The sequence below is a fragment of the Pleurodeles waltl genome, chromosome 7 (assembly GCF_031143425.1).
Source record: "Pleurodeles waltl isolate 20211129_DDA chromosome 7, aPleWal1.hap1.20221129, whole genome shotgun sequence".
NCBI classification, from domain to species: domain Eukaryota; kingdom Metazoa; phylum Chordata; class Amphibia; order Caudata; family Salamandridae; genus Pleurodeles; species Pleurodeles waltl.
This window is the reverse complement of record NC_090446.1, coordinates 393,894,361-393,916,353: the sequence shown is the minus strand read 5'-3', so window position 1 is coordinate 393,916,353 and position 21,993 is coordinate 393,894,361. Positions and strand designations below refer to the sequence as shown.

General features: G+C 43.9%; 1 protein-coding gene across 2 annotated transcripts in view; it reads left to right on the top strand.

Moving 5' to 3' along the window:
* Positions 1–21,993, top strand: part of LOC138304105 (fer-1-like protein 4) — a 1,042,026-nt gene that overhangs the window by 642,887 nt on the left and 377,146 nt on the right. For both annotated transcript variants that reach the window (XM_069243852.1, XM_069243853.1), the window contains 2 exons: positions 2,507–2,659; positions 19,260–19,443. In XM_069243852.1, coding sequence (XP_069099953.1) covers positions 2,507–2,659; positions 19,260–19,443 — 337 coding nt within the window. The remainder of the gene's footprint in view (positions 1–2,506; positions 2,660–19,259; positions 19,444–21,993) is intronic.

Below are 21,993 nucleotides of genomic sequence, written 5' to 3'. Positions count from 1 at the left end.
AACAAAAAAGGCTGCGAGAGCCTTAGAAGAAAGAAAAATGTTGTTGGCTTATGAACTGAATCTTAAAGAGCTGGACGTGAAGGCCAAATAGCTGTTAGAGTCCAACAAGAATGGTGGCAGTGAAAATACAGTGACCATGGCTTAAGGAAGGGTCCACATACACAGGGACATGACACCTGACTTTGAGGTGAGGATGACATAGGTGGTTTGATGCATTTGAAATAGCTCCAGAGATGCACAGGATACCTGAGGAGGTTAAAGGAGCTGGTCTCTGGCAGCATATACCTAGTGATGAGACGGTTGCCCTACTTGCCATATAGAAGGGGCACAGGATGAGGTATTCCTCCATGAAGGAGACCCTTGTCGGGAAATACAAATTCACCACAGAAGAGTACAGATTGAGGTCCAGGGACAGTCAAAAACTCTCACCAGTCTTGGGGGGATTTTGTGAGCTACTTGTGTAAGGCAATGGATGGCCGGTTAAAGGGTAGTGAGGTAAACTCTTTTGAAGTGCTGTACAATTTAGTTGCAAGAGAGTACATGTTCAGGCATGGTTTTCCAGAGCTACACCAACACCTGGTTGATTGCAAGCACCCTGACCCCAGGGAGTTTGCAAAGGAGGCAGACCTCTAGATTAGTACCAGAATGTTGAGGAAGTATTTGTGGATGATTCTAATGGAGGGTGGTTCATGTTGCTCCCAGCAGAGTGTGAAAGAGGTACACAGTGACCCAGACAGGTCCCAGCAAGGTAATGGGGGGAAGGATTTCCAAGCCCCTTTTAGGTATAGGAGGGGAGGTTTTGGTGCGCAGAGGCCCGAACACCCTATTTCAAGCCTGAAGTGCTTGGTTTATTCCCAGTGGGGGTGCAAACAGGGGTACCTGGTCTGTACCAAGAGACCATCCACTGGTTGGAGCTCCACATTGTCAGGGGAGCTAGGTGGTGCAGCCATCCATGCGCCCTATCAGTTCAGTTTTCTGGGAGTACCACTCCACAGTGAAGGGTACAGAGGCACAGTTGGATGGGCAGGAAGTGGAAACACAGTGGGAGGATCAATGGGTCAAGGGTTGCCAGCTCTGAAAATAGGGCACCCCAAGACTGACCCTGGTGAAGCCACCTCTGACTTGGGGGTGCTCCCTGCACTGTCACAGATACTGAGGGCGGGAGACCTGCACCAGGCAGACCCCTGCATGACACAGACGTGTGTCACCATTGAGCGGGGTGGTGGTTTCCTCAGGAAGTCCTGGCTCTTCAGGCAAATGTTCAGCCTTGTCGTACAGACCCTGGACTGAATGACCAGTCTCAGGTTACCCCTCCCGAGCCGGTGGGAGGTTATCATGGAAGTAGGGAAACACCCAAAGCTAAAGTCTGGGGCCTGGCTCATGACATGACAGCTGTCAGTGGCCTGTGTTGGTTACTGTCCTTAAGGACAAAACTTTCCTTGATTTGGGGACAGAAATATAATCCAAGGGTGGAGTGGGCCACATCTCTTTGTTGGCTTTGGAGGCACTGTTTGCCTACTGGAGCACGTTTGTGAGCAAGTAAATGTTAGGTGCTGCTCAGATGGGGTCCGGAGTTCAGGAGAAGGATTCCCCATGGGTCAGTTCAGTGGCTCAGGAGCGTATAGGCAGCGGGATCAAACTGAATTCAGGAGGGTGTACAACTGACACGTGCCTCTGCAGTAGAGGGCCATTGTCTATGTTGTGTTATTACAGCACTTTATGTGGCAGATAATGTTTACTTGCATTTCTACAAATCCTTATTTTATGGACGTGTAACACATTTGGGACTTTGTGGTATTTTTCGATGTATATGTGTATAGTGGGTCCTTTTATACCACCATTGTTTATGTCTTAGGCAGTAGGACGTCCAATACCAGATAGTACCACCCAGACATATAAGTACAGATACACTTTACCCACTTATAATTGGCGTACATTGGAGGTGTGATTAATACGCCACTACTACCTTTCAATTCGAAACGTAGTAGTAAAAAACAAACACATTTAAATCTATGTTGTTAGTGTTCGCAGTATTTTCCAGCACTTAAATTCTGATTGTACAGGAAAATGTTGAAAAAAATAATAATTCAGTATTTAGGAAAATACTATTAGGAAAGAACAAGGGATGTTGATTATTTTTAATTGGAATTTAAGAGCAGGATAATATTGTGAATAACATAAAGTTTGAAAATGTAAAATTAGGATAGGACATTTAGAAAGAACAGGATAGGCTCATTATATTAAAATGTGAGTTCAGGTAGTTCAATTCTGTTCCTACCATGAGGATCGAGCATCTGAGACGGCTCAATTTAAATTCTGCTACCACTTTCCCTGTGGAATCTAGAGGGTGGCAGTATCCTTTATCAAAGTCCAGAGCTCTAAACATAGTGTAAGAAGTAAAGCATGTGTCATTCCCATTCCTCCTAGTTATGTCACTGTTTTGCTGTCATATATGTTCATGCAATGCCGTGTTCACACATGACTGTCTCTTTTAATTCTCTCATAGCCCCAGTGCACACTCCCCGATGTGCTGATCTGGATTCTCAGCAATAACAAGCGTGTTGCCTATGCTCGGATACCAGCACAAGATGTTCTCTATTCTGTTGTGGAGGAGGAAAAAGGGAAAGATTGTGCAAAAATGCATACTGTGTTTTTTCAGGTAAGGATTTGGAGAATGGCCTCTGATTCAAGTTCCCCATTAACTATAGCCTGTAAAACATAACGAAACCTGGGCCGGACTGAGATCCGAAAGCAACCCTGACAAATTTTGTTACACCAGCCCCCATAGGGTGCATAGTGAGCTAGTCTAAGCACTACGATGAGGCTTGTGACGCCCCTCCCCCAATGAAATTTGGGGAATAAATGGCAAAAGCAGTGCATTCTACAACACGTTGTTCATCATATATTCAATTGTATTAGTTTTTAAAGCATAATAAATGATGAACTTAAGTGCACCAGGATGCAGCAATCTTTATTGGGGCTCTTCACTGATTTCCTCACCATAACCCTCTAACAGTGGGTCTCATCTCTCCATAGCCCCTCTCTCACATGTATTTCATTTTTTCTATAGCACCTCTCTTACCAGTGTAGGGTGTTGGAGCACTTTACATCACACACACCTACAGAGACAATAAATCATATGTGTGTAAATCAGTATACAGAAAATGTTACATAAGACAAAGGGGAGTACAAGGTGTAGGATTCACATCATTCATACTGATCGGCATTTTTTAAGAGTGTTTGGTCTGGGGAAGCATAAACTCAGAATTCAGAATGTACCACAGTAGTTAGGGTTGACTTTACTGATAACAATTCATTTCTACCCAAACAAACCCTTTAGGACAATCAAAGGCTGGGAAAAAACATAACTTTCTAACCTGTTTCATGCAGCTATTTTATAGCAGTTCACACCTGTGTTAGATTATGATTGTAACTCATGAACTGCACAGTAGCAAAATGATCTCTGTGAAAAAAGCAATATCCCATTAAGCATTGCACATAAAATACTGTTCTGTACACGTTATATGCAGCAGGCATATCAACCCTCTACGCTACCTTAGATGAATCAAAATTGCTACTCAGCAAAACTCCGAGCTCTCTCCAGCAGATACATTATTCACCAGAGTTATCTTGGCACTTTTATTGTCACCTGAAAACTGTTGGATATACAAGAAACTCTGCATTTCTTTGAAAACTGCTGCACTGCTACAAAACCGGCCCCCCCAGTAACAAAATTGACCCCTCACCCTTCCATCCTCCTGGGGAAACGTCGAATGCCCGGTACGGCCAGTCTGGCCCTGAACAAAACACAAAATTAAAGAGGAAAAATATAAAGATGGCGGAAAATATCCCCAGCGAAGGTTAAGAATTATAACAGTGTCATCTTGCGAAAGTATTATTTTAATAAGAAAAAAGAATAATAATACAAGGAGACTAAGGCCCATATTTATACTTTTTTTGCGCCGCATTTGCATCATTTTTTGCAAACGATAAATGAAAAGTATGTCCTGGTTAGAGGTGGGGTAGTATATGCCGCTTTTATTGATTTTTCTACAGCGTTTGACAGGGTAGACCATAAGATATTATTGATGAAATTATCAAAATTGGAGGTTCCTACAGATCTGCTGCGCTTAATTATTGCCCTGCACTCTTCAATATGGTGTAAAGTACTGCTAGGTGGAGAGCAGGGTTTGTCCTCAGAATTCACGACAAAGAATGGTTTAAAACAGGGTTACCTGTTGGCACCCCCACTCTTTTCTTTATACATTCATGACCTTCCTTCGGTATTAGGGAACACCCAAGGTTTTCCGCCTATGATTGGAGGGATTTCAATCTCGAGCCTCCTCTATGCGGATGACATTGTGATGTTGGATCTCACCCCAAAAGGTCTTAACAGGCGGCTGGCTCCCTTACACGATTTTTCGAAACAGCATCACTTAAAAATAAATGTGTTAAAATCTCAAGTGGTATGCTTCTTGAGTAATGAATCCCGGAAAAAATATAAGTTTACATGGTCTGTGCGTCAGCAGAGCTGGGAGCGGGTGAAATCCTATTGCTTTCTGGGAAAAAGTTTATCCTGTTCCCTTACTGATTGAGACCATATAGATAATAACATCAACAAGGCTCTGTCGCAGTCCCATGGGATATTAGTCTTTTATAATGCTGTGGGTCGCCAGCATTTTTCCTACTTACTCTCTGTTTATCAAGCAAAAATTCCATCCACCCTTCTGTATGCCATAGAAGAAATAGCAATTACAAAATGGGAGATAAAAGGACGGATTTTAAGAAGACTGGTTCCCTGTAATAATTCGGTTTTGGTGTCAGCCTTAAGGCAAGAATTTGGCATCAAGAGTATTTATACACAGGGCCTAGCTGCGGTAATTCGGAGAGCCTTCTGCTTAGCGCAGAGTCCTCTTTAAGATTCTTAGCATATAAAGAAATATTTGGCTCATTAAGAGATAAATCTCAGTTTTATAGAAGTTTTAACCCTGCTATGCAACTACTGCAGCTAGATGGTCACTTGTTTCTATCTCAACTCCCCTTGTCCTTTGAAACAAGCCTAAAAGAGGTGAATAGGGACAAAAGCTTCTCTTTGGACTTGGAGTTTTGTCAAATAAATGGAGGCTAAGCATTTTAACTAGCTCGGCGATTTTTAATTATCCGCAACCCTACTTGGAATTTACCTCATGGAGTAAGACGTTTTTTCATCCTGTTGAGATTCAATAGATTACCTCTCAGAGACGTAACTGCTAAGTGGGATGGATCCTCGAACATTTGTGATTTCTGCCAACGGGGGATACAAAACTTTAGGCATGTTTTTTTTTGTCTGAACTTAGTTGAGCTAAGGAAAAAATGGTTGAAACCATTATGTGCTAATCTCAATATATGTTCACCAGATGAGATACTGAAATTCATGTATAATCCTCTGAACGAAATATTTTGTTTTAGGATTTTTAAATTTTTTAAGTCTTTTTTTAAAACTTTATTGAACTTATCTCTCCTCTGGTGGACATATTGAGATTGAGGTTGCTTCAGTCTTAAAGCTCTAAGAGATTTTACAGTGTGGGACAAATTGTTGTGGGCTCTTCTAGGACCTATCTGTTTTGTTGTATATACTAATCCTTTTGTGGACTTGTATCTATTCCTTTTAATGTTGGGTCTTATATCATAATGCTAGGATTTGAACTTTATATGAGCAATCAGGTAGAGAGGGAAGCAAACGAAAGTGATCAAACTATAGGCTTTACTGATGGTCGCTGCTTCCTATGGAAATATGGTATGATGTCTTAAATTACAAGTGATGGGTGGCGACCTGCTCATATTGTATTGTAAAGACAACCTCGTTTTCCTCTGCTCCTTGTTTTTATGCATAGTATTTAAGTTAGCCAGTATATATTTGGTATGGATTTTATTCTTTTATCTTCTGTATTATAGATGAATGTACATGTGAACCTCTTTGGGGTTCCAAATCCTGAAATAAAATTGATTGATTGATGCAAAAGTGGCGCAAACTTACAAAATATAGTGGTATTTTGTAAGTTTGCGCCGCTTTTGCGTCAAAAAATGATGCAAATGCAGTGCAAGAAAATTATAAATATGGGCCTAAGGATAGGCTTACTTTTGGTGGTTTCATTAAGTTTTTGCACCATTTACAAACTGGACATTATTTTAATAATTACTTTAACTGAAATAGTGAAACCGGAGGTACACATGGTTCCTCACTTTATTCATTTTCTTTGATATTACATGAGGTGTATGTGGTTCTGCTTATTATTCATTTTCTTTAACATTATTTACAGTTTCGTAGTCATGGCATATGGGTGTCATCCTGTGTCATCTGCTATTAAAACACTTAGGATTATCAAACTTATTTGTATTGCTTGGTTGTTAATACCAGACACGAAATGCCAGTGTTTCAAAGTTAGTTTTCTTTCTTATTACCTGTGCCATAGAAGACAATTTGTTGAATATAGTATTACTTCTTCTTTGTTTGTCTTCATTTTTGTTTGAGGTTTTCCTGGAAACTTTAAACTAGGAAATATTTTTGAGAGTTGCAGATCACATAGCCCCACTGAGATATTTTGTTCGAAATGAAATATTCAATATGTGGGCTAAGAATTGTCTCTCTCTCTCTCTCTCTCTCTCTCTCTCTCTCTCTTGCTGTGCACTCCAACTTCTTCACTCCGGCCTCCCTCAAAGTCATTTAGTTTCTACACACTTCTTCAACATATCTCAGCCAAATACCAGAACTCACCAAGGCCTTTAATGTAGCCTGCTACACCTATGCAGAAGATACCAGGTCGTCGTTAACCTCAAAACCCTAATGAATCTCAACTGCTCTGGCCTAGACCATTTCCTACCAGCCATGGATCAATGGTTGCTGATCAACCACTGAATCTAAGATCTTCAAAAATCAAAATCTTCCTTAGTAGGAATTGGAAAATTACCATCTTATGATCGTTGACCCAAAGTACTTGAACCATCTCTGAAGGCATCAGCCAAAGTGAGAAACCTGAGAGTGATCACTGAGTCCAACCAGTCCCTAGGGCCGACATTTACATCGTCCCACAAAATGCCAGAACAGCTTTCTTTTATGTTCTTCAGTTTGAAAAAGTCAAAATGTCTCTCTCCTGCTCAACTAAACATCATTGCAAATGCTCTATTTGAGTCTTGTCTTGAGAATGGAAATGCTGTTCTAGCATCACTAAATCATTTCCAGCCCGTATCATGGCAGTTACCCACTACACAGCTCTTCTTTTTCCTCCACCAAATGGTTTAACCACATCATGCCTATCCACAGGAACTCCACTGGCTTCGTATTGAGGAAAATATAAAATTGAAATTTGCATGTCTTGCATATATATATATATATATATATATACTGTATATATATATATATATATATATACATATATATTGTAATACAGCTGAATCATTCACCTTATCTTGCCAACTTTCTGACTATCTCTGGAGTTCAAGGAGATCGCATCTGAAAGCACTCAAGCTTGAATCTTCAGTGGTCTCAACCAAACTTTCGCTGGAGCCTTCTCATTTCTCTGGAACTCCCTTCAGGTTGAGGTTCAAACCACAATCATACATCAGGAAATTACTTAAAAGACAGTTCTTCCACATACACCATAACACTTCTAACGTGACCTCACAGAACTCTCTACATGCAAACATATTAAAGTTACTTTCCCACTCCTTTGTTCATAGTATTGTATTTATTGGTTGCATACGAAGCCTCTCAATACTTCACTGTGAAGGAAATTAATGATATGTAAAATTGAAAAATAAATAAATTGTAAATAAACTACTACACAAACCTTCTTCACCCTTCAAACCCTGTGCTAAATGCCCCTCTTCTAGGGATTCCTGAGAAAGCACAGCACACTATTGATCTGATATTGTCCAGGCCTGGACTATTCTAATGAACCTTAAATTTGAGCTCCACTCTGTCCATTAAGGGGACTACAGATAATTAATTATTCAACACCGTATACTACTGCTACGCCTACACCACCACTTCACTTAAGCCCTACAAATGCTCTACTAATTTCCCATGGACAGACATTCCTCCTTTATTGCCAGACACTCCTACGTCAAGGCATCCTGCTTTGTCATCCATAGAACATGATTTTATTTTCCTCCTAATGAAACTTTTGTTATACACCATAATAGGCCTATTCGCTCAGGACTTGAAACTACTGTTTTGCCCTTCAAGAAAATGCACACTAGTGGTAAATACTTCTCTGTTTAGACACCTAAACTCTAGAACACATTGTCAGTAAAGATAAGAAATTCTCATGATAACTAGGGATTCAGGAAGGCGGTTACCAAGTGGCTATTTCCAAACTATGACACCCTTACCAAAAAAACTGTGCCAGTAGTGCTGAACTCTGGCTACCTCTACAAAAAGAGAACAGAGGAGTAGCTATAGAGGGACTGGGGGCAACTTGTCCTCTAGTCACTGACACCAGGACATTTTTTTTGCCAGTTGAGAACCGTATCCCTGAGGTTTTATGATGGACATCTGAACTGGTGTCTAAGGACCATCATTGAGCCTTCAAGCATCTCCCATTTGGTCTAAAGACCAAATGGGAGATGCGTGAAGGCTGAATGATGCCCCCAGGCAGGTGAGGTCTGATATCCGGCGGAGGGCCTCAAGCCTGAAACAAGGGTCTTTTGACAGGCCATTGAAAGTTTATGAGCTCAAACTGAAGGTCTGTAAGTTCTGACTGGGGGAGCGTAAGGACCAGCTGTTTCTGACAGAAGACAGGCTCTTGAGGCCATCATGGGGGTATCTGAGGGCATGCCAATAATTCCAGATGGCAGGTTGAGGTATTAAAGGGACCATTATATGGGTAGAGGCAGTCTGAAGGCTTATGAGACAATGCATAAGAATTCTAAAGATATGCTGAAGATGTCGGAGGACAGACCAAATTGTCTCTAAGAGTACACCTCAGATGTGTAAATATAAGCCATTGGTGTCTGCAAGCAGACTGGGGACACTTAGACATGTCTAAATAACTGTGGTCTTATTTAGAGTTTGCGAGACAGAATACTAAAAAAGCCAAAAAGAAGATGACAAACTCTGTTCACCAAACCCATGGTTCCAAAGCCTTGTTTAGTCAGGGGAGAGGGGCAGAGACTACGCTGGCTCCAACGGTGGAAAACTTTGAGTGACATTCTCCTATTGGTCAATGGATGTCAGCCCATCCGCCCATATTAAGAACAACCTTATTTTCTGTTTTGGGTTGTTATTGAAAGGCTTGTGGCCCTAATTAAGAAATAAGATTAATGATCCCACCCACTGGGAAAAAGCTCCGTGTATATCTGGGCCATAAGTAATTTAAAAACCGAAAATGCTGCTGGGCAGATTCATTGAACACTGTGCCCGCAAATCAAAGCTTCAGTGCCTTCAGTGTTGGCTCTAGGGTTGCAGCTCTGCTGAAGGCTCAGAGATCCCCACTTGCCTAGCAGAGATCTAGAAATATGGCAAGTTGTACTCCACTAGGGTAATGTAGTGCATACTTCCGCTGACTTTGCAGAATAGAATACAGCCCACCACTCTTTAAAATGAGCCCTGGTATCTAAGGGGGAATTTCTGAGAGTGTTCTGGGTGTGTCATTAGGGGCAGTGGGGCACTGGCCGAGAGTCTCTGAAGGGTTGCTAAAGGTGGATTGAGGCCTGGCAGGCTGGCTTAGGGCTAACTGGCATACAAGTTGATCTGTTGGAATGCCAGACGAGGATCTCTGAGGGTTTCCTGGTAGTGTTTGGAGGAATGCTGTGAGTTTATGAGAGTGATGTCTGTTTACTAGCTAGGGGCTTTTGAATGTGGATTGAGTGCTTGTTGAGTAACTGATGACCAAATAGGGATGTATGAAGGCTAGCTGAACCTTAAGGTCTCAGAGGACATACTTGGAATTTCTAAGAGATGGTTCAGAGTGTCTGGGGGTGGGCATGGTATGCTTGAGCATTTGCTGGGCTGTCTGGTTGTAGACAAATGATCTTTAAAGCATGGCTAAGAGATGTCGGATTGTCTTCAGGGACTGTCAAGAGTCTCCAAGCTTAGGTATAATGGAAAGGTGTAGAGATACCTGTGTGTGTCTGATACACAGCTAAGGGCCTCTGATGTGTTTGTCTAATCAGGTCCATTGGTACAAACCAAGACTACAATATACAGAAGTCATTAGGTTTTCATGCAAAATCCCAGGACGAAAAACAATATCCATAATTACATGGTGTTAGGTGATCATCCTATAGTGGGATGACAGTCTCTGCTGGCATTCTGGGTGTGACTGTGTCTGCATGGCATCTCTCAATCTCTCTGATGATAGAATGGCTGCATTTAAGAACCAGCTGTGGTATCTGAAGCAAGTCTGTTAGCAGGGGACAGACAATCTTTTCTCCAAGGCTGGTGCCTTGCATGGCCCTAGGTTTGTGATTAATTTTCTGATTCAGATGAGGGGAAAGATTAAAAAACATAACACTTAATTTTTCCAGGCTTTGGTCTGCGGTCACAAGGAATGTAGTAGAAAATAGATAATATTGCTTGAAATGTATCTTTGAGCTGGGACCTCCTGAAGCTAGTCACTTTCATTTTTACTTTCCAGTGAGAGCACTATGTAATCCTTGCTTCTGTGAAGCTCCATAATACTCTCCTGAGGTATGTTTGTGGTTTTCATTTTTAAAATTATATTTTATTGAGTTTTATAATTAACAATACATCAGTTACAAAAAACCTGCTATGGCACACAGGTTATACCCTTACAGAAGTATAAAGGCAAACTACAGGAGTGTCCCACCCCAAAATAATTGTCCAGCCCAATTATCAGAACTTTGCCCAACAGAGGACCTTTGTGCCTAATGATTGGAAGGTAAGATTGAATGTCTGACTCAAGAATGAATAATATATCAAAAATATGTGGCTCACTAACGATGCAAACAATCAACAGACTTCTGACCAGATCTCTCCTTGAGGACAGTTCTGACTATTTGAACAGGGGACCAGGGTATATGTAATGTATGAGAAGTCAAAGGGTCTGTGAAGTTGAGCCAAGATCCTTTACAGGAATTCTATCACTGTGGCACTAGTGTTTGTGGTGTGAAAACAAGTCAATGCAAAAAGAGCCCCCAGATGCAGAATTTATGCAGTTGGTATTTTAATGCATAAATCACCTGCTCATGTGACTCAATGTGTGCCATGGCTGTAGACCATTCCTCTACAGCTGACAGTATTGTTTTCCTCCAAAGCCGCATTATGCATACCATGGCCGCTGCAATGAGTCTAACCACCCCTGTTGATGGCTTGAGAGGCCTTTGATTTTATGTGTAGCATATAGGAGCACCAATTCTAGAGATGGTTGTAGTTGCAGGAGGATTACCCATACTGTACCCCATTATGGTTTTAAGATTGAACATTCCCAAAGAAGGTGCCCTGTATCCCCTTTGACTAGACCACAATGCCAGCATTGCACAATGGCAACTAGTTTACCCCTGTGGAGTTTGAAGTGCGATCAATGAAAATCATGCAAGATTTTATAAAAGCTGAATTTTAGCCTCCCTTCTCTTAGGCTTTTGGGGTGCTTATACAGAATTCCATGCCAATCTCCAAGGAAGCTTGAAGATATGGCTTTCAATGTCTGTAAAGGTAACTTAGTGTGGGTTTTGAGTACAAATAGTCAGTGAGGTTTTCATTAACATCAGTTTTTGTATGTCCCTCACCTTGGAAGGTACTGATATGCTGATTGTAAAGTCCCTAGAGCCTTTGAATAGCCTCACAGTTTCCAAACTATGATAGACTTCAGTTGTTGTTACCTATACAAATTGCACTGATTATAGATGGAATTTGAGCTGCAAGTCCTGAATGGTTGCATGCGTTCTATTGCATACTGAATGTCCCACTGTTAGGATTCCCTTTATAGACCATTGAGGCTATTTATTTGGGCTCCTCCTTTCATAATTCCTGTGTTGTTCCAGATGGGCAGCAATGGATGTATGAGCCTATTTTGGTTAAAGAGCTTGTGGCTTGCTTCTCAGATCTTCAATGAGCCCTTTGAAATGAGGTTGCTGTGTGAAGATACTATAGCATGTTTCTTACACAGAGTTGAGATGTCGTCCAAAGTTCTCAAGTTCCCTGGATATGTTTCTTCTGGGTCATCCAGTCAGAGCCTTCAAGGGATGCCAGAAAATAGTAATAAGCTTGGAGAGGTAAATAGCCATGTGATGCTGCTTGAAGCGGTTAAGGCGTAGTCCTTGAGCTGTGGCAGAGGCATGTAATTTAGCCTTGGAGAGCCACAGGACCTCCCCCTGTCATGTGAATTGTCTGATCTGGTTGTCAGTGCTATGCAGTTGCAGTGGAGGTTAGATATTGACAGCATACTGAAGACGTTGTGGAAACAAGGTGCAAGCACTATTTTTATTGTTTGAACTCTCCTCCGCACCAGAGAAATTTGTAAGTACTGATACTTCAAGAAGTCCCTATGCATTTGCTTAAGGAGGAGAGGTATGTTCTCTTTTACCGTGGAGAAGGTGTGTTGCTACTAATTAGAATACCTAGGTATTTCATTTTTGTTGTATAGAAGTCAGGCCTGGTTTGTAGTGATTACCACAGGTACTTACACCTTACACCAGGTCCAACTATCCCTTATTAGTGTATGTAGAAAGTGTTTAGAAGCCAGGGTCTCTAGTGGTAGTGTGGATGAGCAGCCAAGGCCTAACTAGGAGACATGCAAAGCTCATGCAATATCACTACAGTCATACAGTACTTAAACACATGAAAGAAAATACTCAGTGGTAAAAAAATAAAGGTGCTGTATTTTGGTGACACACCTGCCAAAAATACCATAGAGACTATACTCCCTTAGGAGGCAAGTAAAATACACAATATATACACTTGTATCCAAAATCAAGTAAGTAAACTGTTAGAAAACAGTGCAAACAGTGAAAATCACAATATTCAGAAATGGGCCTAGGGAACACAAACCATATACTAAAATAGTGGAATGCGAATATCAATGCGAATGTCGGTTTCCCACCTAGGCAAGTGTAGTGTGTTGCGGGGCACTGGGAGTATTAGAAAACACCAAAGGTAAGTAAAAGAACCCACCCAGAGCCCAGGAAAGTAGGAGTAAATCACAGGAACTTTCCCAGAACACACAGAAACACGAGAAAGAAGATTATGCAAGAACCAGAAGAGACTGCAAGACAACAGCAATGGATTCCTAGACCTGAAGACCTGTGGAAGAAGGGTACCAAGTTCAAGAAGCACTGAAGTGTCCAGGGAGAACAGGAGCCCCTGCTAACCCGGATGAAGGTGCAAAAGAAGACCCTCCGGTAAAGAACAACAGTCAGTAATGTACCCAAGAAGACGGATGCGGGTTCCTGGTTGGTGCAGATGATGTCCCACGGCGGATGGATGATTGCAGTCTGGCTTACGTCACTGGATTCCACCAACAATCCTTGGCCCATGCAAAGCTTGTGGTTAGCGGAAAATGGCGCTGCCCGGGACCAGGAGAGACCTGGTGGCGTTTGCGTGGGAGGGGAAGACAGAGGGGGCTCTCAGAAACTCAGAGAGCCCTCAGAAGACCAGACAGCATGCACAGGAGTACCACAGCACAAGGACCAAGAAGGTGCAAATGGAGGCCCACGGAGCTCTACACAAAGGGATCCCACGCCGCCAGAGAACCACTCAGGAAGCTGTGCGTCACAGGAAGGAGTGCTGGGGGCCGGAGCTGTGCTGTGTACGAAGAACTTTGTGGAAGGTCACACACAAGCCGTGGCAACTGCAAATAACACCGCGCAATGGGGTACTGTCTTGCATGGGGAGGCAAGCTCTTATCTCCACCAAAGTTAGGCAGCTGGATGTCTGGACCACCGGAACCACTTCAGTCCACCACCTGTGTTGCTGGATCCACGCACTTCTTCAGGAGAAGGGACCCAAACCACCGGTCATCGCTGCAGAGGGGTGCCTGCAGAGAAGTGACTCCTTCACTTTAAGGGAGATTCCTTCATTCTTCTGGTGCAGGCTGAAGACAGGATGCACGACCTGGAAACAGTTGCAGTTGCTGGCAGGAGCTGAAGATACAATGTTACAGAAGTAGTTAGTAAAATTCCTGGAGGGTCCAGTTGCAGTAAAGGATGCAGTGAAGTAAAGGATGCAGAGGATTCCTGCTGGAGTCTTGCAATCTGAATCTGAGGAAACACCTAGAGGAGAGACCCTAAATAGCAATGAAAGGGGGATTGGTCAGCTACACAGGTAAGCACCTATCAGGGAGGACTCTGACGTCACCTGTGGACACTGGCCACTCAGATGCTCCCAGAGTGCTCTGCCAACTTGGAATCCAAGATGGTAAAACCCAGGGACTCTCTGGAGGAGCTCTGGGCACCATCCCTGGGATGATGGACACTCCTCTTTCCTTTGTCCAGTTTTGCACGAGAGCAGGGACTGGGTGTCCCTGAACCGGTGTACACTGAATTATACAAGGAGGGCACAATCTGTGTCCTTCAAAGCATTTCCGGAGGCTCTAGGAGACTACCCCTCCCATGCCTGTAACACCTATTTCCAAACGGAGAGGGTGTAACATCCCTCTCCCAAAGGGAATTCTTTGTTTCTGCCTTCCTGAGCTCGAGCTCCTTGAGCAACAGGAGGGCAGAAAACAGTCTATAAGGTGGCAGCAGCTGGGGCTGCCTGGAAAACTTCAGAAGACTGGTATGGCGGTACTGGGGGTCCACTGTGAAGCCCCCAGAGTGCATTGAATTATACAACCAATGCTAGAATCAGCATTGGGGTATAATTCCAAGGTGTTGGACACCTTACATGACCATATTCGGAGCTACCATTGTGAAGCTGGCCATGGGTATTGACCTATGTCCACTGCACGCGTAAAATGGCATCACCGCACTCATGTGGTCTGGGAAAATGTTCCTGGATGATATGGGGGCACCTCTGCTAGTGCAGGGTTGCCCACACACACAGGTACTCTGCACTTAGCCTTCAGGGCTGGAAGGTCTGACATATAGGTGACATATAAGTGACCTTGTGCAGTGTAAATGGCAGTGAAAGTTTGCTTGCACCATTTCACATAGGCTGCAATGGCAGTCCTGTAGAAGCCTTTGCATGGGCTCCCTCTGGGTGGTAAAGGAAATGATGCAGCCCATAGGGATCCCCTGGAACCCCAATGCCCTGGTTACCTAGGTACCATATACTAGAGACTTATAAGGGGTGACCAGTATGCTAATTTGGGATGAAATACTGGGTTACCAGTATACAGTGACAATATTTGAGAGAGAGCATAAGCACTGGGGTCCTGTTTAGCAGGATCCCAGTGACACAGTCAAACACACTGACAAACAGACCAAAAATGCCAAAATGAAGGTACTTTCCTACACAACCCCCCCAAACGAGGGACAAAAGGGCTAACCTTGCCCAGATGAGTCTTCATTGTCTACGTGGAAATATCTGGAGAGTCCATCTGCACTTGAGTGGTTACTCCCAGGTCTATGTTCCAATGTAAAGTCCATCCCCTATAGGGAAATGGACCACCTCAACAATTTAGGGTTTTCATCTTTCATTTGTTTTAACCATAAGAGAGGTTTGTGGTCTGTCTAAACTACGAAGTGAGTCCCAAAGAGGCATGGTCTCAACTTCTTCAGAGCCCAGACCACAGCAAAGGCCTCCCTCTCTATGGCTGACCAGTCCTTTTCTCTAGGGGTCAACCTTCTACTAATAAAAGCAACAGGTCGATCCTGGCCCTCTGAATTAAGTTGTGATACCACAGCCCCAACCCCTACCTCTGAAGCATCTGTCTGGACAATAAACTTCTTTGAGTAGTTTGGGCTTTTTAGGACAGGTGCAGTACACACAGCCTGCTTAAGCTCCTCAAAAGCTTTCTGACAACTAGCTGTCCACATTACCTTTTTAGCCATTTTCCTGGATGTGAGATCATTAAAAGGGCCAACAATGGAACCATAGTTCTGAATGAGGCTCCTGTAATACCCAGTGAGACCAAGTAAGGCTCTGGCCTGGATCTGTGTTGTAGGGGGAGCCCTGTCTAAAATAGTGTGTTCACACCAAGTGGTCTGACCAGGTGTCAGAGAGAAAATTTCAGAGAATTGTCCTACAAGGTTCCTGCAATCCTCCTTCAGCTCTTCAGAAAGACAACCTGCAAGAACAACTCCTTCCACTGAGCCATCAGTTGCAGTGTTGGAGAAGAGATCAGGGAAAGGGTCACTCTAACCTTCCTGTTACTCATCAGTGGCCATGAGTAGGGTTAAGTCAATCCTATCATAGTAGGGTTTCAGGTGGTTCACATAAAGTACTTTAGGAGGACTTCTGGGAGTGCCTAGGGCCTTTTTCATGTACTGCACCATACACACCATTGATAACAACTCCAACACAACACAACCTGTACATGCCGAAAACACACATTGACATACAGCCGAAGCACAAAACACACACACACTTTACACTGCACTGACACATGACACAACCACAACAACCAACACAGCTACACACTCAGCTATATTACACACACTCACACACAAGCACAACTACACACATCACGACACATCACAACAATGACTGCCATACAACAACACTCACCTGAAAATGTCACACAGCAACACAACATACACAACACCACTCTCACATGCAAGTGACTTGCATACAGACACAACCACACCACCCACTCCAGCTTCCTCCACCTCAACCAGCCAATCCACACACACACCCACCCACACACCCACACACACATAGTGATTCACATACACAACAGATAGCACAAACCTACCAGTACGAGTCTCTTTTAAATGCGCACACATGGACACCGTTGACAAGTGTGACTTTACTGTCATTGTGGTGCCATCATTCACTTGGCAATGAATAATGACTCCACAATGACAGATTTGCATATGTGTGTCCCCAGCTATGTGTGACACAATTGTGCCCCCGACATATGAATCTCACAGTGATTGATTAAAAAAAATTACCATGATATGTATATGCTTGCAGTGGTCCCGACATCCTGTGCAGTGCCAGCCCAACGTACCCTAGCAATGCGGCGTCCCTGCCTTCGAATCCGGCAATGGGAGGGGAGGAGGGGGTTTGTATTTTCTCCGTGGGAGATGGCAGCAGTGACAGCAAGTACTGTCCAGTCAGACCGGATGTGGAATCTGGAAAAAAAGTGGGTTTTCACACCTTTCCCTCTAAATCCGCAAATTCAGAAGTGGAGGTCGGACTTTCACTTTTGCTTGGTGGTAAGGCACATCCAATCTGCATGGCAGAAAGGGTGGCTGGGGTCTTGCCATCATCCACTTTTCCCTCTCCCGATGTAGGGGGTGTTTCTTGGCAGAGACGGTGGTTCGCATGTGGGCTTTCAGCTATGGGACCACTAACATCTAAACACAGTGGGTGGACCATTACGGTGGCAGACCAGTTTTCAGTTGAAAATTTGACAGTAGAACCGTCACCACCAACATCTAAATCAGGCCCATAGTCAGGGAACATCTATTTAGAGATGGGGTGGTCTAGTATGATTTTTTTTCCCCAGCAGCCTATACAGTGAGTTTCAGGGAAGGCTTTTATGAAGGACATTGTAACCATCTGAATAGGTAGTATAAGGGCGTGGAATAGTTGAGTGAAATTTTTTGTGAAACAGGAAGGATTTAATTTTGACCAAAAGGCTTAGTTATGACGAGGTTCCTTAAAATTATTTTCTTCATGTGTGCCTTGAGGTTCAGAATCAAATTAATACAAAGATAGAAGCCTTTAAGTTTCATATCTGATAAACATGGAGGTAAGGAATGGTTTGCTGGCCAGTGCCATGGAGCAACAACACTGTTTTGGTAGAGCTGTGTATTGCTGGTGTACTTTTGCAGAGTATGTGTGCTGGGAAAGTGTGGGTAACTGGTGTTAAAATCACAGATTATACCACATATGGAAAATTACAGAATCTGAAGGGATCTTGTGAATGAGTGGTGGTGTGGAATTGGAGGATTACATTTGGACCAACTATCTGGAAGAGAGAAGAGGCAATACCCATGCAGACGGAGTGGTCACCATTACTTCCTAATGAGTACTGTTATTATAGGCCACTGAGAGGCTTGAGGGAACAACAAAGCAGAGGTCTCCTTTATTACTGTTTGTCATCCCTACCTTGTAGGTCTGTGTCACTGCAATGTGCTGAGGATTATTGGGCTAGATTTGAGTCGTGAGGGACAGTGAACGTACATCAATTTTCACCCTAGGTGATATGGGTAAACAAATGTTTCACCTTGTTTTTACTCCATGACAGAGGAACATCGACGTTTTACAATTTTATGTTGTCAACAGATTTTGACACTTGTTTAGCAGAGCCTGTAATTGCCTGTCCCAACCACAGTACTTTTAACAGGCATAATATAAGTGTACAACCTTTTAAATGTAAAATGATGGCACTACTCATCCCCTTTCAGTGAAATAAAAGTGTCAGAACCACTCAAATGTTCCCTTCTTTGCCTATTATTTGACTGATGCCCAGGCTGTCAGTGGGGTTTGGAAGAGACTATGGCCCTTATTACAACATTGCCGCCCGCCAGGTTGTAACCGCTGCGCAGCTGGCAATGCGGCCACACTTCCGCGGTGGCCATTATGACATCCCCGCTGGGCCAGCGGTGTTTCCACCCGCCGGCCCAGCGGGGATGTCGGCCGCAGCACAGGAGCCGGCGCCAAATGGAGCCAGCGGTGTTGCGGCAGTGCGACGGGTGCAGTTGCAAGTGTCGTGCTTTTCACTGTCTGCTATGCAGACAGTGAAAAGCCCCATGGGGCTGTGCCAGGGGGCCCCTGCATTGCCCATGCCAAAGGCCTACCAGGGGGCCCGACTCCCCTTTCCGCCAGCCTTTACATGGCGGTTCCTACCGCCATGAAAAGGCTGGCAGGAGGGGGACTCGTAATCCCCTGGGCAGCGCTGCAAGCAGCGCTGCCCTGGAAGATTAAATCCGCCGGGACCGCTGTGGTGGAAAACCGCCGGTCCCGGCGGTGCGACCGCGATTGCAACGCCAGCCTGTTGGCGGTGCAATCAACAAAACAGCCCTGGCAGTCCTTGACCGCCAGGGTTGTAATGTGGGCCTCTGTTTATATTCTGTTGAACTCTTAAGATCTGATCTGGTTGAAGTGCTTGAATATGCGTGGGGATTTGGGTCTGAACCTGAGGAGATTAAGCAACCTTTGAGTTCTACTGGTGATGTCCTTTGATGTGATCCTTTACGTTTCCATGCAGACACCAGGCTCGTACAATGGAGAAATATTTGCAAAAGCTGAAATTTACATGTGGCTTGGTGGAACAAAGTATGTGAAGAACATCATTCCAGAGCTTCCCGGCGACTTCAAACCTCTATCTGAGAAGGGGGAACAGATCATGGAGTTCCAGCCCACCATGTTACCTGTCAAGCTCAGCAGGGACGGTAAGAAAACAGGAGAACTCTCTTCCATATCCCTTTATTTCATTCCAATTGTACACCATTAAGTAGCTATGATCAGCACCATTTACATACCCCGTGCCGCATAGGCCAGGCCAAAGTAATTAAATGAACAAAAATCACCTCTTCTAAAGTCCACGAAAGGTTGTCTTTTTGCAGCCCATGTGCCAGGCAGTCTCCCTGATTGCTGAACTTTCTTAGATATTCTGCTTTATTCTTTCTCTTCTAATTCTTGTTTGTCATTTTCTACTTAAGAGAGAGAGAGCGAGAGCGAGAGAGAGAAAGAGAGAGAGAGAGGGCACAGTCAACACAATATGTTAGTTTACCAAGAAACCATGGCAGAGGTAAGCATAGAAGTTATTTTATAATTCTGAAAAATGCTACAAGAATTGAAATGCATCTATCCATAAGATGAAACTCAGTTGAAAAGGAAGAATTTGACAAGATGTAGATGGGAGAATAAATGACTTATCTACTTCTTTCTTAAAACATGTTAGACCTACTGTTTTTTTAGCGCTTGTCTACCACAGCGCAAGTGGTCTGTAGGTCTAAAAGATCTATTGTCAGCTTACAATGGATTTAGCGCCTACCCTTTGCTTACCATTGGTTGACTTTGCTATCACTCTCATTTTCTTGCTTTTCATTCATTAGCTTGAATGAGCTTTCCTTTCTCTTCTTGTATATGTCCCTCCGCTGGAGCATGAGTGCATTACTTGTGTCTTTTAACTGCATGCATACTTCGTTCCCCTGGGTATGCATGCAAATTTGTTAGCTGGAATGTGGCAGGCATTACAGGGAAGTTTGGTGACCCAATTTGGCTGAGTTTTATTAGAAGGTTTCATATAATTTGCCACCAAGAAACATGGGCAGTAGAGAATTATTTTTTCCTACAAGGGTATGCAATCTTTTTTTTCACCTGCATTAGAATCTAGGGCTTGTTGGTCAAAAGGGGGGCTGATTATTTTTGTTTCCTTGGCATTTAAGGGTAGATGTAGAGTCATATTTACTGGTGCCTCCACCGTGCAGGCCCTTCGGTTCTCTTTCGTCCTTAATAAGTTGTTACTGGTAGATTTTTATAATACAAAATCGTCTCGGCCGGAGGACTGTAGTGTTCAAACTTTGTGCTCTATAGTGAGTAACATTTCAGGAAATAAGTTAGCCTAAGCCTGTATTAAAGTGGCAGGGGATTTTAACACTCACTTGTGTGGGAACCCGAGGGATAAAGGGGCCCCTGGTATCTACCAGGAGTGCCCTCATGTGACTGGAGCTCGTTTTGCGCATAACAAGCAGGGCGATAGTTTGAACGCTCTGCTGAGTCAGCTCTATTTAGCTCTTACCACAGAAATGATGTCCCTGACGAGTTGGTACTTGAATTCCAGCTTTACAGAAGAGTATGTGAATCCATTATTGATTTTATCTTGGTGTCCAGACCTTTATTGTCTTATATCTCTATGTCTTGGGACAAGTCAAGTCCTCTTAGCGATCATAATACAGTTTGTATTTCCTTCCGTTGGTCTCTGCTAAACATTTCCCTGAAGGTGGGGGTCATAGGGGTTAGTAAGCCCGTAAGATAGGAGAGGAGAGCGTAAATGGACCCAGATTTCCATGGAAGATTGTATACATCCTTGTATTCTAGATGTGCATTAGTGCTTAAAATCTGTGGTTCTAGTGCAAGTCGCCCATGTAATGTTCTGAAGGATTTTTTGGAAGTTTCCAACGTAGCTTCTGGGTTATTAGCAGGCCTGTGCAGAGTTGACGGAGTGTGACTCAGTAGAAAAAAACACTGTGTGGAATTCTGCAGAGGCGGAGTTCCGTGACCTGCAGAGTCCTGAATTTGCCTGATCTCAAAAGCGCCAAGCAGGGTCAGACCTGGTCAGTGAGGCCCGACCCTGCTTAGCGTTTCCGAGATTGGGTGCATTCAGGGGAGGGCCTTGGCAGTGAAAACTGCAGTTTCAGTCCTGTCGTGCGCTGGCCTGCCCCGTGTGCAGTGCACACAGGACAGGCCCGTGCACAAAAGGCCTGAAACAGCAGCTTTCAATGAATTCAGGCCAGGGCTGTATGCAGTGAAAGCTGCCATTTCAGTCCTTGTGTGCTCACCAGTGTGCACAAAAATGTACAAAAGACAGTATGAGACGAGTACTTACTTGCGTCTTCCAGGGGGCTCCTCCTCTCCACGTCATGGTCGTCCATTGGCGATGTGTCTCTCGCCGCAGCAGCTGCTTCCCTATGTGCTCAGTTGCGCAGTGCAACCCAGTTATGGGCTGCACAGTGCAAGTGCAGACTGTCAGCACTTGCGCTGTGCAGCCCATACTGGGCTGCAGGGCGCACTGGGTGAGCTCCACTCTGCTAGGAGGACTAGTTCAGTTTTTGGACTTACCTTTGACATGACACTGCAATAGGCTGCCCAGCTGGTTTGATATGGGTTGTAAGAAGGCCCTGGGTGAGCTCAAGTGCACCTTGTGTCATAAGCGCAGAGATCCTGCTATGGTTAAGAGCTGGCGCAAACATGAGTTAAGGGAAGTGGCCTGAATAAAT